The following is a 17799-nucleotide window of genomic DNA, read 5'->3' as shown; positions in this document are numbered from 1 at the left end:
CAATAGAAAAGAGAATAATTTGGGTGAAGAAGAAGATAATAAAATAATATAAAACTGTTTACTTTTTAAATTTTCTTTGAATTCTAAATTCATCCTTAAAAATAGTTATTCAATATGTTGCTAAATAACGTTGCCTTCAGAAAAAAGCTAACATTTTATAATATACATACAGGGTGATTCACGAGTAATAATGAGCCTAAAGAAATGTGTGATGCAGCCAACATTACATTTGCACCGATTATGTGGATTTAAAAATAGTTATTTATGCAACGAGTTTCTGTGTAAATTGGGCTTTTCTAATTGCTCGAGGGACAAGATTAAAACACGAGCGTAGCGAGGGTTTTAAGGCCTTTAGGGTAATTAGAAAAGCCCAATTTACCCAGAAACGAGTTGCATACAAAATTTTATTGTTTGAAATGACGTCCCTAAAGCTTCCAAATCTTTTAAAAATGATTTCGCATTTGCTTTTGACAGTTTTGACAAATTTTTCAAAACCTGTCAGAAATGTAACGTTGAATGTGTTGTCTAGGGCAACGGTTCGTTATCTGCTCATTTTGCTTTGGGGCAGGTCAGGTCAGGTCAGGTCAGGCAGTTTACAAAGGAGAAAAATGTGAATTTATGACAGTTGAAAACAAGAAAATATATTTTAATTTTATAAAACATAGTCATCATGCCCGACATTACATTTGTCAAATTTAATCAAAATCATTATGTGGAATAATCAATAAAAACAGAAACTAAAAAATTATGAGGGACGTGTATTGTTGGTTGCATCACAAACTTTGTAGGCTCATTGTCATTATTATTCGTGAATCACCTTGTATAATAAAGGGGATGGAATGTTTTTACATTTTCCTGATGTTCTTTTGATGCTTACTTAACAACGTACTGCGAAAAATATTAATGTGGGAATAAATATACAATACAGAAAAAATTAATATAATGTTTGCATTGCAGAAACAAAGATTTTAAAGAGAGAAAATGTGAGCTAACAAATTAACTCATAGCGTACGAGACTAATAGCATATTTTAAAAGCTAGATAAATAAAACAAAATTGTAACTAGTTTTGTACGTTACATCCGAGTTCTAGAAACAAAATTATTTAAAAATGTGCGTTACAATAGCTCAATATACCAGTTGAAGGTTTAAATAGAAAATGTAAATACAATAAGCTTTTGTGTGACCGTAAATTGTAGGTAAAGGAATTAAACAGACTCGGTCCAGATGTGTTCAAAATATTCATTACGATATTAAACCAGTTGTAGTCGTAAATGCGCGAGGAAAAACGCTTTAAATTTCATCAAAATGGATGTTTATGCAATGAGCTGCTAAATGTTATATGCAATATGTTGTAAAATGCATATTTTTTTCGCTCGTCATAATTGAAATCGTAGTAAATTTAAACATACTTAAAAAACACTCATTCTACAACGTATTGTATACAACATTTCTTTATGAAGCATTAATTTACTTTTTATTTGTTATTAAAAATTAAAATATCTACACACAGAGATTTTCGATGTTCTTATGTTGGTAACGCAGTGACAGATTGTTATTATTACTTTACTTACAAATAGTACAGTCGCGAGCAATACATTTTTGTCGTCAATGTCATTCTTTGACGCAATCGAAAATGTTCCATTCTAAAACGACCGTAAATCTCCTATCATCATGTTGTATGACATTAATTGTCGTTTTTTTCTTATTTTTTTGACACGGGCATAATCAAGCAAGGATTTTTTTTTATTTGTGACAATCTAACAAAATTTTGAAATGACCTTGACGACCAAAATTTATTGCTCGCGACTCTACATATCTCAATACCGATTATTATTATCTACTTGTATATTTTTGTCATTTAATCTAAATTTTATGTGAATAGATATGACAATGAGTATTTACTGCTGCCAACCTTACACAAAAAAAAAACCGCACTGAATTACACAAAATTGATGAATTTTTATTATAAGTAGACCTTGAACTGCTTCAACATCGAAACGAATCTCGAACCAAATTAATTCAAAATCAAGTGTGTCTCATACTCAAAATTTGTGAAATATCAAGATTCTGGAAAAACGTTTTAAGTATATTTAAAATGAATCTAATAGAATTTTTGTTCACTAATTGCTGAGAGATCCATTCTTGATTAAATATTTTAATGCGATTGTGAAATGAATGTCTACAACTGTTGCGCTATTTCAATTCCCGAAGACTCCAAGACTCGACTCCCTAAGTAGGAACAGGATTATGCACTGATTGCTAATTACTATTGTACCACTAAAGACCCCGCAGTAAAATGGAGAAACGCTTAACTTAATAATTGTTTCCTCGAACAAAGACTGCTAATTTATGTATTATTCGCTCGACTCGCATCGATGACATATAAATGCATTAGGTGTATGTTTAATAAAATTGAAACAATCAGCATGCTGAGGGTCTTCGGTTTGTTAAGTTCACTTAAACATTATGAAACAATTGGAACGGATGAAACAAAAATAGCAATAATCAATATGTGTTCTGATTCGGTTGCCACAATTTCGCAACATAAAAATTTCAATATCCTTTCCGTTCCGTTGAAACAAAACCAGCCACGAAAGAGCGAACTGACCCGTTTATTAAAAAAAGAAGATAAATAATCATGGAAAAAGCCAACCATAAACACACATTGTGGGTGAAGCTTTTGTTTATTTTTCCGCGGAAGAGAGCTTTGAGGGCTTTCATAACGACGAAGTTGTTTTTTTTATTCACAGCTTTTCCGAAATCTGCGAAGATTCTCATAAAATCTCAATCTCATTAATGAAAAGTGGCAAGTTTTGGGACTTCAGTATAAACGAAGAGTTTAAAGAAAAAAAAAGATACTGTAGCTCTGTTATGAGAGTAAGTTGTAAATAGAGAAAATGTCCAGATCTGTCCAAAATGTCAATTAAGGTGGGAAACCAATTGGAAGGAAAAATGCTTTGGGGCTTTTGAATAGAATTTTCCAAATGACAGCCTTTCATATAGCAACACAAATTATATTAAAAATTGTTGAGATGGTCAGAAGGTCAAAGAAAACACGCATGTTTTAGTTCCAAAACTCCGCTTGTGTTGTGACTCACTCATAAAAATAATATTTATAAAAAATATGTCGATACAACCCAAAAGCTCCCAATTTCTCCAAATTATGTTGACTATTTCCTTCGAAAAATTTAAGCCAATCAAAAAGCTCGAATATTTGAATTTTAGCTAATAGCGATCGAATTACAGCGATAATTTGCACTAGTGCCAAATTTTCGCGTAGTCCTAATTAAAAAATCATTTGGTATTAATTTTATATTTTAAAAAGAATTACGTTTATTTGTACTTACTTATCATGTAAATTTTTCTCATGAAATAGTCTGCCAAAATATCCTCTCGTGCATGTCAAATTGTCGATAATTTGACATGCACTCGGGATGTTACTAGTGAAAATTTATGAAACATCACAAAAAATTGTTGAAAACTTTATCTTGTTGAACTCTTCTGCTTTCTGAGTTTATTATTTTATCCCCATTAATCACAGCTAACTAACACCCTTGACAATCTAATTTACCAAGATTTATGAATTAATAAATACGACTGTTGCGGTATTTCACTTTCCTGAAATTCTGAGCCTTGAATCCACAGGCTTATAAATTTATTGTTAATTTCTAATTACACCAACGAGGTGGTTTAATTAACCAAGCAATAACGCAACAAATGCATTAATATATTTCACAGAATATTGAATTCCAGTAGAAAGTGTTTCACCTGATTTGCGAGAATTTTGCTCGCTTTAAGGTGAAATTTCATCTATAAGCACCTCGACTGACCGTCACCGCCGCGACGTCAACTTTATGGAGGTATTAAAAGGTAATAAAAATTAAAATACATAGAGGGTGATTCTGAAATAAGTTTGGAAAAAAAATGTGGAGTATCCTTGACACAAAATAATTCTGCGTAAATGACTTTTGGAGGCGAAATCAAAAGGATGGAAATTACCCTATATCCTTGTCTTTCCAACGCCTATGAATAGGGAAAATTTGTCCGAATTTGTTCATTTCATTAGCAACCATTGTTACATCAACTCCACAATAAAGTCGTAGGTGAAAGCACACTGTTTTGTAAATGTTTCTATGGAAATGATCGAGAGGAGTAAGGTTACGTTTGTGAATGACGGGCACCTTTCATTATTATTGTTGCTAAACTACCAAGATAATCAGGTAATCACCTTTAACTCAGCAGCGTACTAGCAAATTTGACCAAATTTTCAATTATTTGTATCTCGAAAACGAAAAAACTTTTATAAGAAAATTTTTTTGCCAATGACTTCTTCTCATCATCACCAATTACCGGTTTTTTTTTCTAAACTTATTTCAGAATCACCCTGTATAGTATACGTCAATTTACTATACTCGTGTTGAAGCGGTGACGATCAGTAGAGGTGCTCACAATATGAATTTGGACGTTAATCTCACGAGAAACGAGCAAGTTAATTTTAAATAATCATTGTTGAATTGTAAAAAATGAAAATATTTGTTAGAAATCTCACCTATGAAGAAGAGCGCTTCGACTAGAACGTCCATGATGACGGAGGGCCTCTCCGAGTTCAAGAAACTGGCATTGTAAGGAACCACCACGGCGACATAAAACGTCGCCATCAAGATCAGCCAGTCCCATCCGTTCTTGAACATCCCATAATGAGATATAATGAACCTACTTTTTTTTATTGCGGAAGTTTTGTATTCAGGCAAAGGCGCTGGTGTTGAGCTTAACAAATTCTGAAACGTAACACGATTAGCAACGAAATATTTCTCGTGATTAATTTGTCGCTTTACATTGTTCAGTTTGAGTTTCGTCTTCATCTTGTCAGGTTTGTAATGACCCGATAGCTGGTACAGCACGGCCCTCGAGCGTCTTCTACCGTAATTGGCGGGTGGCGCTTCGGGGTCGAGGTTGCCGTTGGCGTCTGCAAGGAGGCAAGAGTCAGCACCTCGGAAGCGAGCTCCAAGAACGGCCGCTGTGCACAAACATCAGTTCACTTGCGCGAATGTGCGTTTAAATTATATTAAGATTAAGTTGTTAGGGGTTGGATTAGAAAACGTCGAAGCCGGGACCACAACACACGAAACCAACTGACTCATCGGGATTTTCTAATCTGAGATTGTCTAACGTGGTCCAGGCTTCAAAGTTGATAATGGGTGTTAGTAAAATGGTTTTTCTAATTTTGACATATAAAGTGACATTTTTCAAAATTAATTGACGTTGGGAAACGTCACACTTTTCGTAACTGGTTACGAAAAGTAAAATCTTTCCTAACTGGTTAGGAAAAATTTATTGTATCATCAATTTGACACTGTAATACGGGGTGATCAATAAGGACTGTTTAAGTTGGTAACACTGAATCGTATTTTAAATCGTATAACAGGAGTAACTTCCGGTTGTTGGTGGCTTGTCGGTGTTAATGCTATACCTATTTCAGATATTTGTCAAATAAACCAACAAAACATATCCAGTTACAGTGTTATAAATAAAAATTTTCTTAATTGTATTGCCAACTTAAACAGTCCTTCTTGATCACCCGGTATTTTGTGTTTTTAAGCAAAATAACCGTGCCTACTTACCTACTTGATATTTTAACACAATAATAATTTATTATTAATGAAATTCATTACTTCGTTTAACGTTTGAAGAAACTTTTTTTTGTCAAAATTAGAAAAAATCTTGTATGTAACACTTTAGGAAATACAATTTTGTGTAACTCGTGTGATTTTGCGGGATCTCGCTGCGCTCGTCCCGCAAATATTCCACTCGTTACACAAAATAACGCATTTCCTAACTGGTTACATAAATAGCTATTTTATTAAATTGTGATATTATCTGGTACAGTTTTGGAGATTTAAATGTATGGGGGTGATTATGAAAATTTATTGGAGCAATAAGGAAAAAATAAGACTGGAAAAAAGAAAAGATTTAAATCGTGAAAGTGGGCTTGTATTATAAAAAAAAAATGTGATGCTGATTATATCGTAGCCTGTTCACACATCAAAGATCCATCACCTGTTGACTTGTGTTGGTTAAAAAAAACTCCTTAGGGAATATCGTTATTGAAAGATGATGATGCAAGTTAGTATCGAGTGTTCATTTAAATTTCTCCTCAAAGTAGGCGTTGAAGTGTCGATTGTGAACGCACCACGGATTACAGATAACGCATCAGCTGTTTAAATCTAACCTCACTTTTGCGTTGTTTGTGTTTTTACTCTGCACACTGAAGAGTGGCGCGTTCACAATCAACTCTTCAAGGCCAACTTTGAGGATAAATTTAAATGAACACCCGATACAACTCAAATGAAAAATTTTAATTTTTTTGTTCGACACTGTCAGAATTTGAGAATTTTCTCCTGTGTGAACGGATTTTGATAAATGTAACAACTTGTCAAAACGAAACGTCAAACTAACTTTAAAAACATTGCGTTCATTGTAAATTGGGCTTTTTTGGCACTCTGGACCTTTAAAACGCTCGTTCGACTCGCATTTTAAACTAGCCAAAAAAGCCCAATTTACACACGAACTCGTTAAATAAACTACTATAATATAACGACGTGAAGAAATAGATATTTGTTTAATAAGAAAAATTAAATTGCCTTTATAAGGTGTGTGGAAGAATAAAAAAATTTTACCTAACTTTTGATTTTTATTTAGATCCAAATGCAACAGCGTTGCCACATTTATTTTCGATGTAAACTTTGGTGAATTTTTGATATGGGAGCAAGGTGTATAGTTTAACAGTCATATTTACGTCTTTCGATTTATTTGTAAAAAGGAGAACATACGCGTATCGTATTTATTTTAACCACTCTTTAAACAGTTCTTTAATCTTAAAAACAAAAATGAAAATTCCAGTTATTACGTAACTATCCCAATGATAACCTTCTAAAAATGTTTGAGTTTGAACGTTTATAACTTGAAAGATATTTGAGGCAATTTAATTATCAAGATACCATTTTGTCAGGAATTCAATTCTCAACAGATTCCCGTGGGAGTTTTTTGAACTTCAAGCGATAATAAAAAGTTGCCGGACAAAAGCTTGACAGGGGTAATTTCAGCAGACGTGACCTAATGGTAACAAATTTGAAAGTGTATAAATTTCGCAATTATTGAACAATTCTAATTTTTCTGCCACCATTTTAAAGCTAATTTTATTCACCACAAAATCATATATCACAAGTCGAAAATCTAAGTATCAGTTTAGCAATATAATAATTAATTATTAATTATAATAATTCAACTGTGTGCGACTGAATTTTCTGACGGCGTTATCATAAAAAATACTAGTCCTATTTCATTTTTACATAGGATCAAATTTGTTCTAAATTTAATAAACTACAAAAAACATTCAAGTGATTTTCACGTAGGATTAACGCAAATCGCTGTTATCTGATTAAGAAAGTCTTTGGGATTTTTCACCCTCCTAAAAGGTGAGGCGGATCAAATTACATTGAGAAAATCAGGAAGCTTCCTTTGTACGCCTTAATCTACAATCTGGTAAAATAAGTTTTTCTTAGAAAACGTTTCCATTAAATTGTAAATTCTAGAATGTTGACTGGATTATTTCTAAGTAATTAATCTGAACATTCTTCTTTATTTTTTAGCCTAGAGGGTCTTTTGAACAAGTTAGGTGGAAACAAATGATCTTTATGTCCAGCTGATTGAGAAAAAAAAATCTAATATTGTTTGCAGATTTAGACGAATAAAAGACATGAATGTAAAAGTGCGACGACGAAAATAACTGAAAGATCACATCATCAGTGATTCAAAAAAAGTCTGTTTTAATTGTTTATTTGTTTATTAATTTTCAATTTAGCGTCTAACGAAAAAAAATTCATTTAGACGAAAATTTAAATTCAATTTCGTCAGAAACGGCGCTTTTATTTTACATACTTTTTCTTTTGTTATTGGGACAAAACTTGATTCAAAACAATTTTTGTTGAACAAAATTTAAGTGAAACGTGTTCATTTAATAACCCTTCCAACGGTACTAACTACCGGAGTAACAAAGCAGAACAAATGATGTAATTCCACTCTCAATTTTTTTTTTGAACAAATTTTTTCACAATAAAACATGTGGCCCCAGGGTAGAAAACGTTGCATTGGCTTCACATTGTCAACATATTAAAATTAGCAAAAGGACTTTTATGTCTGTTAAGTGTTCGCTAATCTAAACATGAGCACTTCCATTTTTATTTTTTTTTTTTTCACTCCTACAAATCGTAAATTTAAATTTCTAAACATAAGGTTTGTGGAATTTTTTGTCATGCAATGTGAACAGGAAGAACATTGTCATATTTTTAAAATTCGTCTTAGTTGCAAGGGCGTAGCAAGGGGGGGGGGGGGGCAGGTGGGCCCGGCCCAATAGTTATTATGTATCGAGGCCAAAAGTGCATCTTTTTCGTCCGAGTTTGGGTTTTCTGACCGAGGCGCACCCGAGGCTTGAAAACAGGCGAGGACGATAGGCACTTTTTGGCAGAAGTGCACATTTTATTTTTTAGACGACCGCACGAACTACAAACAAAAGACATCATTGGAAAAATTACAAATTTTTCAAAAAGATAAATTTATTAATACATATTAACATTTTTTTAATAGTGTCTGTTATCAGTTTGCCAACAAAACTAGAAATTCACTATTTGCAATATAATTTGTTATTTACATAATTTTTGGTGACAGGACAATTATCGGTTTTGTCGGTTTCGTTGCTAACTTACTAAACAGACTAACAGATGGCGCCATGGTCGCATCCGAAAAAGTGCGTCCGAAAAAGAGTTACTTTTGGTACGCTTATGACTACGTAAAATTACCGTTTTCATTAATGATCCTTAAAAAATAAAATGTATTTTTCTTAGTAATTTCTTAATAATTATTTTTCTTAAGCTAATAGTTATTTAACTCCACATATCTTCATGTTCATTTTAACGTATTTTTTTTTTGGCAAACTCGACACTGATCCAATTTCTTGTCTAAAACTACACCTTTTATTCCTATAATGAGAATCCTGCAAAATGAACACTAAATAAAAATCGCAATCAAAATGAAAATTATCTTTAACGTGATGCGAGATGACGATGCTGTGCTCACTTTTTTAAAGCGTGGCGATATTACACAGAATCACAGATTAAAACTTTCTTTTGAATTAGCTAAAAAACTTTCAACAAAAGGATGATTTCCTGCAAACCTCGCATTAATCTGCATCCTTTCAGATTATTTTTAATAACAAAGAGCTTTTAAAAATGCCACTGCAAACAGGTGATACCGTTCAAGTTAACAAAGAACAAACCTTCATAGTTAAAACAAAAAGAAGGATTTGTGCCGGTCGGTGTAAATAAACACCGAAAACCCGTCTATCGCTTTATTTCAGGTTAGTTAAAGCAGGAGACGCGTTGCTCCTGGTATTGATAGTAATTTCTCATTTAAGCAAGATAACGCGAGATCCTACACTGTCACGACGACGAGCGGGGGGTTCGACCTGAATTCTACAAATCACTGAAGAGACACTGTCGAGGATTCTTAATCTCGCGGTAAAATGCAATAAATCTCTTTGCGACTCGGTTCTGAACCAGCAATCTCAGCTTTGCCGCTCTTGTCTAATTGGAAATTTTGCAGGAAATGCTAATTTATCTATTGCCCTGACCCAAATAATCCTATTATCACGGTAAAATAACAGGTATAAACCTTTCCAATTAACGCTCATCGCTTTCCTGTTCGACTTCCCAAGTGCTTCAATGCGCACGAAAAAATTTCCACCGACTATGAATAAGTAATCATGTTTGCAAAAATGTATCAAAGCAAGAGCTCAGCTTTGTTCAAAAGAACTGAGCCGTTTTGGATGCAAACCAGTTCTGACGTGATAAAACGCAAAACGAGGATAATGACTGTAACAAATAAATTAGTCCGAGTGTGACACGGGGAAATTATTTAGGGGGTTCGTAAATGAAGGAAAACCACTTGACTGTGTAGAAATATTAAAAAGTACCGTGAGATCGGAAAAAAACATAGAGTAGGCGCTGACCAAACACTTTAGTTGGCAATTCGTGAGATTTCAATTGACAGACGTCAGTCTTAAAAGTTAGGTTAGTGATTTTGAGAATGTTGATATTTTGATTTTCATAAAGAATTTTGTGTGACCTGTCGGTTGTAAAACAATTTCCTCAGCTAGTGCAATGAAACAGTGAGATTTAAAACTCCCGCACCTTTATTTAACGTCAACGGTGAGCACGGAGCACGCGCACGCCGCTTGTTTTCTTGTTTATAAATCGATGCAAGATCCAACGGTGATCGATCAATCAATATTATCCAGAGAGGTTGTTGTCTGTTCTGGGGGCTCTTATTGTCAAGGGGTAATTTCAAGCACAACAAACACACGATAGAGAAAAAAGTGCAAATCTTTTTTAAGGATAAGCTGAACTGTACCAAATGATAGGTTAGTTTCTTGGGTTAATCTTTGCAATAATTCTTTGTTCACCCTCTTCAATATTTTCAGCTGATCTTTTTGTCGGTCGTCTACTGCCTTTTTTGCGCAGAACACTACCTGTTTCCAAAAACATGTTTACGCATTTGTAGACTTTCTGGGCAAGTTGTTGGTTAAGTGCCTTGAAAGTCCAGAAACTTTTGTTGAAATTCCTCAAAAACTCGAGGACCAAGCCTTTCTCCATTGCTGAAGAAACACTGGACAATGAAAATTTGTTGCTCTAAAGTGAACATATTGTAATAGCAAATTTTAATATTCAATAATTAATAATGACAATTACCATTGTAATGACATTTGAATTAAATTTTTACGTGCTGCCAACTGAAGTGTATTAGTCATGGCTCTCTCGATTTTTTAAATTTTCGATCGCACGGTAGATTCTATTGTGCTGAAATGATTTTGCTTCAAAGCACACCACGATTTGGTCTTCATTGTAGGCCTGGCTCATAATTTCAAAAAAGCCCCTCGTGTACCTTCTGCATAATTTAGTTTGGAGCGAAACGGAGGAAGCTGTTCCAACATTTACAACCGCAACCACGCACTCATCCTGCAATGATCCCTTCAGCATTTCCTGTGCAAGTCACTGAAAAAACCCATTTTTCACATAGCACCGTTCTGCAGAAATTATTCATGAGTGGTGCTCAGTGCCACAATAATTTAAATTCACACAGGATACACCCTTCGAACTGTTATTGAACCAACTGACTTAAAGAATAACTCCCACGGAAGACCTAGAGCCAATTCAAACGCAATCTCTTGATTGTTGTTGTTGTCGAGATGCTTTCACACAATTGCTACCCCATTCAACATATGCTCTCGGCGTAACACTTCCTCTTCGGGGGTATTTGTCGAAAGCTCTATTAGCGGCTTCACTTGGAAATTCCACTAACCGCACCCTGATTACGGGCAAATTCTCGAACGTGAATATCTAAGCGGGTTTTTTCACCACCCCCGACTCTGTCAGCAAGCTTGTTTACTCTTTTTGTTCCTGTTTAGCGGGGCGTTGAAAATAATAGCGTTCGCGTAATTAACTTTAGTTTGAATTAATTAACAAAGTTCTATTTGAATTACAGATGGAGCAATTTGGAGCGTTATTTTTATCACAGGATGTTTCATTTCTCCCAAGTAAACACGCTGGTACAGTGGGGAAAGCTCGGAACTGAAGGTTCTTTGTTTTTTAAAAATAGTTCTCAATCGACTTTTTCAGCCATAATGGAGGTTTCAAATATTAAAAGGTTGGGAATTAAAAGCATTTACTGTTTGCATGACTCACGTAATTGCGCTTTATAACTAACTTAATTATGCAAGACTAACTTTTAGTTTTACATTTTACACTTAGCTTTTTATTATTTAACGTCAGATACCCAGTACAGCATAATATATCAAATGGAATATGAATAACAATTGATTTTTTATCAAATTTAAAAGAATTAAAAATTGACAGGAAGGAAGTATATTTGAGCTGAGCCACTTTTGGTGATTTAAATGAGATCACTTTGACAGGCGTGAGTAACCAGTTGTTGGTTTCTTAGTAAACTTGTTCGTGAACTTCAACCCTCCACAATTTGTCAAGGAATCAGTTCAATTGAGAAACGGCAAATAAACTTTGTTAGTGAGCTCGGTATTATCTAACGATGCTGATTTCATTATTGATTTGGAATGTAACAGACAGCTGCGCCTCTTTTTCCTATTTAGGTTGAAGGAATCGGTTAAAAATTATTTGATTTGACATTCATCGTAATTACAATATACACACATGACACTTTTTGTACTCTTGTGTATAATATTCAAATATTTTTATTGAGCTTCTTATTGGTCTTGATCTAATCCGGTTTAATTTGAATTTTAAATTTTATATGTTGAAACAATTACCGAAATTACATCGTTATCAAAGTGTACCAGATATTAGAAACCTCAAATAAGCTCAAAATATGTATACACGACATCTGAAGCATTTTCTATTTAAAGAACAACTATGCCTACTCAAAGCATGTACATAAATGTAATTGCAGTAGCTCTCAGACATACAAAAATTGTTTGCTTGTCACTGTCACAAAAGTAGACCAATGAAATCTACGTTAGGATGCTTTGTAAGCGTACAAGACATACAAAGTGATCAAAAAGAAAACAAATCAGAGCAGGCGTTGCAATTTATGTCATGTCGTAGCGGAATGCTATGCAAATAAGCGTTCGATGCATGGGCGTACACAATTTACGGTCTCAAACGTTACTTTATAATAAATCATACCTCGTGAATTTTAGACGTTGAAATTATATTGTGCATTTTATTATTATTATCTGATAATAGAGAAAATTTATAAAATAAGCAAGAGCAACATTTTTGTTCGTAAGAATTGGTAATTTAGCAGCTTTATTGCCAAACGTGACGCTACTGGTGAGCAGAAATGTCAAAGAAACGTCAATTTTAACCAGCGGTGTGCTGCTGTTAACCTGGAAAACAACTTTCTATTTCAGCAAAGTTTGCAGATGTTTACTGTAATTGTAAGCAACAATTATCCCACAAAAAGTGGTAAAATGGGTTTTACTATTAAAGAGAAAGCAGTTTTGATAGTCGAGAGGCAACCAATAAAACAACTGTGCGTAGCAAGTATAATTACGCGAACCAAAGTAAGACAAACGTTTCAATAAAACAAAAGATGAAGTAGCACTCTTCATTTGTTTTCTTTTTGATCAGCTTGTATATACAAGGTTATTCACGAGAGAGGTAAAAGTACTATACTTCGGAATTTCTTTTTACCGCAACCCATTATACACATTACAACAATTCCTTGATTTCAACTTTTGAAAATAATTATAACTGAATCCACGATGTCTTTTATTTTTGTATCTTTGACACTAAAGCAAAAAATCTTTGTCAATTCGAAAAATGTATTTTATTTATGGAGAGTGTGGAAAGACACTTGGAACACCTAAAATTAGTATATTAAAGAGAGTTGGCTCCATCCTGGTTCCTAGGAGCGTTTTTCAATTGATAATTGGCTGCACTTTTATTGTCAAAATTGTCGTTATCTGCGTTTAAATAAAATTGCTAGTTAACAAAATGTTTCTGGAGTGAAAATAAAATATAAATATTATGTTAACTATTGCTTGCATTAACTTCACAAATTTTATGAAAAGCAGGCTGCCAACTCAATTCTAACAATCCCCTAGGAACCAGGATCGAGCCTACTTTCTCTTATATACCACTCTAGGAACACCTTTTTCATTAACTTAGTTTTTTAATTTATTGAATTTTGACTAAATATAGGTTATCTGCATTTCTAACAAATCTATCCAAGTTACTTTTTTTTTTGAATTTATTTATTTCTGTATTTTTTTTTTTTTTTTTTTGTAGTAAAATTTAATAAACAAGTAATAATTAAATGTATACATATAAATCATAAACAATGGACTTCTTCAAGTGGAGTTACATAAGGCAGAGTGCCCAAAATGCTTGCAGCATTTCCACGTTGAATTGCCAATGAGATTCTTTGGTAGAAAAAAAATTTTGCTCTAGAATCTCCGGATTCAATCATAAGTTTTGGACCAATGAAATCGACAAATGTTTGACATTTCAAACTTACTTTGATTTCTAATTTAAAAGAAATATATTTGATTTAGTAATTATTGCCATCGGTATTGTTGGTTGCGGCAAAAAAAATTCAAAAGTACCCCTCTCGTGAATAACCCTGTACATACAAATTTTGCTTCTTAGCAAATATGTATTAAAATAGAATATTTTTTATTGATTTTAGACACCCATTTTAACTGTTTTTACTTTTTCGACTACTGGATATAATACCTGTTTCTTTTTTGTAGCACTCTATTTTTATTACGTAGTTCCTAAAGGTCTTCAAAAATCTTCACACACACACACAATAGTTCTGGAGTTTCCAAGATTCTTTGCCATATTTAAAATAAAATAGGTCAACAATTTCACAACCACTAATGGTTTCCAAAATATTGCCACACTAAAGAAATGTGCTTAATTTACATCCTGCGTTCCACTTTGAGCTTAGTAAGTACTACATGTAATTCTGTGGAGCTTATAAAAACTAAAATTCTACTTCTGGGACTTGTACGTTTTATTTTTAATTTCATGTAACAACATCCTGTTCAACAAATGTGTGTAAAATATCTGTTATTTTCCTGAAAAAACTGGTTATTTCCACATAATCGGCTCTGAAAATGCCAAAACACGCTAAATTGATGAGCTACACAATGAAAATTGCCCGAATACATACAAACCCGAACAAAATTTATTTTAGTTATGTAATCGCGTGGAAGTTGCAATAAACATTTTAGTGTTGTTACAAAGAGAAACCGCTTTTTTAATGACACTAACGCAATAAATTCGCAACTTTTACACAAAATTCAACCCTGTGTTCGTTCATAACTGGAATTTTCATTGGTAAATAATTTACTTTAGGGGATTCGCATTGATTGTTTGGTTTAAAGTCGGGGTTCGATAAATGACAACCTGTTTAATAAAACTGTCGTCCGTTCCTATCCTGTTTATCTACCGATTTGACAATATTAATTGATGTTTGCTTCCACAGGAAAGGCATCCTTGCGGAAAATTATCGACAGTTCCGGCTCAAACAGGTCACTTTGTTTTCATTATCACAGGAATATTCCCCCGGAGTGGAAAAGTTATAAACGCCCGAATTGCACCTGACAGATGAGATTTTCTAGATTGTGAGGCACGGTAAGTTTTTCGTTCAGTAAATTTCATAGATTGATGAATTATCCTTACCGCTGTCGTATAGTTCGCATTCTGACATTTCGGCCATTTTCGTGTTCGTGATGTCCTTGTGAGACGCCAGGAACAGGACGACTTCCCTTTTTTCATTTTTTATAGGTACGATATCCAGCAAGCACCAGAACGGGGTCCCTGCGAAAACATAAATCACACTTAGGGGGAGAGCTTTTAAAGACGCACACCTGCAGTCGAACGGACACGTTTACCTACCGTTCTTCTTGTAAAATATTACTTCCAATTTGAGCTCGTTTTTCGACTCGAGGGCTTTGTCTATCTGGGTTTTGTGTTCGTCTTTAGTTTCCGGTCCGTACAGGAACTTGCAGGCGCATCCTTTCTGCATAATCTGAGCTCGGGTGAAGCCGGTGAGCTCGCAGAAGCCATCCGAGCAGTACACAATGGGGAAGATCGTGGGGACCTGTGCATTTCCCAGTACGAAGTTGCTATCTGGAACGGAAAAGAGATAATTGAGTTACTTAAGCCGGATGAGGGCATTAGCACTCGCAATAATTTTTCTGTCTGCACAGCGCTGAAGCTCTTCAGATACTGCTTTGTTCCACGATTTTCACATCGCATGATGATTAAATCATTACAAAAATAAAAAATTTTCTTTAATTTTTTTTTATCTTCTTTTGTGTACACTAGTGGTCAAAATCACAAAAGTCTTCCACTAGAGGCAATATAATTTTTCTTATTTTTATCACAAATTTTTTCCGAGAATGTGTAATTTATTCTGTGGAAGTGAGTCTGGCAGCCGCTAGATTTTTAAGTCTGTAGCGGGTTTCAAGGTCATTTGCGACATTTAGTTCTGGGAGTAAATATAATGTAGAGTTGTTGGATTCTCTCATGGGCTGTGACCTTGGAAGTATCTGCGGCAAGGCAGTGCGATAAACCAGTGAAAACTGAAAATGTCGACATAGCCCATGAGAAAATCCAAGACGTCTACTAAAGAAGTGCTTTCGAATAACATACAACGTGACCAGGTTCCGGCACATGCCATGAAAATTAGTGTTTGTTGAAAATACCGCATGTTTAAAAAAACATATGAATCAGAGCGATTGTAACTTTGAATTTGCGAATTACAATGCTATTGGATAATACATATCTGACAGGCGCACGATCAAATCTTAGTAACGGTGACTCATTCATATAGGAATAGTTCTCAAGTCAAAATCATTTCTGATTTTAGTGAAACTGTTGACGCACCTTTATTTGGTACCTCATGGTTGTTCACATTGAATGATCCAAGTTATATGGTTTCAAATTTTGGGTGTACATTTTTTGAAACATTCCGTATGACAGAGGAATTGGTTTTCAACGTAAAAGAGATAATGGGGAGGGTGAAATAATGTTCCCTTCATGAGATATATATTTATTTATTTATTTATGCTCAAGTCAAGTACTAAAGAGCTAAAATACATTATCTTTTATTATTCTTAGTTAAACATTCTAAAAGGTTATTACTTTTTTTTTTATAAATTTTAATAAGATCGTAATATTTGTGATATTTAGCATGAAATATTCAGAAATTAAAATTCGAATTCAAAAACAAACAGTGGATATTAATACACACTTAATTAAAAAAAAAAGTAGTTCCTGCAAACAAAATATACTGTTCCACAAGCTAAACGTTGTAAACCACAGTATAATTTCTTCAGTTTTGTAAACTAATAATGTTAATTAACATAATAATAAATTTTAGCAAACGAATTTTTGTTTAACTTGCCTCCAATGTAGGTAAAGCCTAATTTCGGTGAAGTTGAATCATTTTCGATTATGTGGTTCATTTTCACATCTGCAATGTTATGTACAAAGTTTTTTTAACAATAAATTTAAAAAAATAAACATCTACGATTTTTATTATGGCACGAGTGCGTTATGTTGGCTATAAGTCACGCGAGAAAAAGTGTAGATCTCGAGGCCGTAGACCGAGAGGTATAATTTTCTCGAGTTACTTTTAAAACATAAGCTAACACACAAAATTTTAATACACGCGTGACTTATAGACCACTTTACTGGTCTAAAATGAGAACAATTATAAATAGCAGGTGTTGGATAAAATATTTGAAACAATTTTAAGCAATTTTCATATGTTCCATAGTTCTCCTTTTTGATTTCTATGGATAGTTGTCTAACGGCCTCTTATGGAGAATATAACATCGAAAACCATCATAAAAATCTTAGGAAAAAATATTCAAATATTCAAAAGAAATATCCCGACAGTTTGACAAGCAGGCGGGATATTTTACTGGATTATTTCCTGAAAAAAATTTAAAACTTGCTATTTAATCCATTTTTCTGTATTGTTTTTCATCTTTTTCTGTCAAATTACAACAGTAATTATCGTAATTAATCAGTACAATAATCGAATATTGCACTAATGCACGAATATTGGCTGTCAAATTCTCGTCATTGGTTAACATTCAAATTTGGCAGCAATCTGAATGTATATTGCAAGGAAATAATCTTTACTATTTTAATATTACTGGTATTGTTAGAATTTGTTCCACGTCCCAC

At 33.6% G+C, this 17799-nt stretch overlaps 1 protein-coding gene and 1 long non-coding RNA gene across 4 annotated transcripts in view; one reads left to right on the top strand and one right to left on the bottom strand.

Moving 5' to 3' along the window:
• Elk (Eag-like K[+] channel) overlaps positions 1–17799 on the bottom strand; it is a 112703-nt gene that overhangs the window by 23268 nt on the left and 71636 nt on the right. For 2 of the 3 annotated variants that reach the window (XM_069042984.1, XM_069042985.1), the window contains exons 3-6: positions 15496–15729; positions 15280–15417; positions 4837–5018; positions 4551–4779 (exon numbers count right to left, since the gene is read on the bottom strand). In XM_069042984.1, coding sequence (XP_068899085.1) covers positions 4551–4779; positions 4837–5018; positions 15280–15417; positions 15496–15729 — 783 coding nt within the window. The remainder of the gene's footprint in view (positions 1–4550; positions 4780–4836; positions 5019–15279; positions 15418–15495; positions 15730–17799) is intronic. The other variant, XM_069042986.1, reaches the window with a different exon arrangement.
• LOC138127132 (uncharacterized) lies at positions 10187–10844 on the top strand. The gene is made up of 2 exons (XR_011158109.1): positions 10187–10475; positions 10536–10844. It is a non-coding gene; the product is annotated as an uncharacterized lncRNA (long non-coding RNA).

Source organism: Tenebrio molitor, chromosome 3 (assembly GCF_963966145.1).
Source record: "Tenebrio molitor chromosome 3, icTenMoli1.1, whole genome shotgun sequence".
In the NCBI taxonomy this organism is placed as follows: domain Eukaryota; kingdom Metazoa; phylum Arthropoda; class Insecta; order Coleoptera; family Tenebrionidae; genus Tenebrio; species Tenebrio molitor.
Note: the sequence above shows the minus strand (reverse complement) of the source record. Positions and strands in the feature narration are given on the sequence as shown.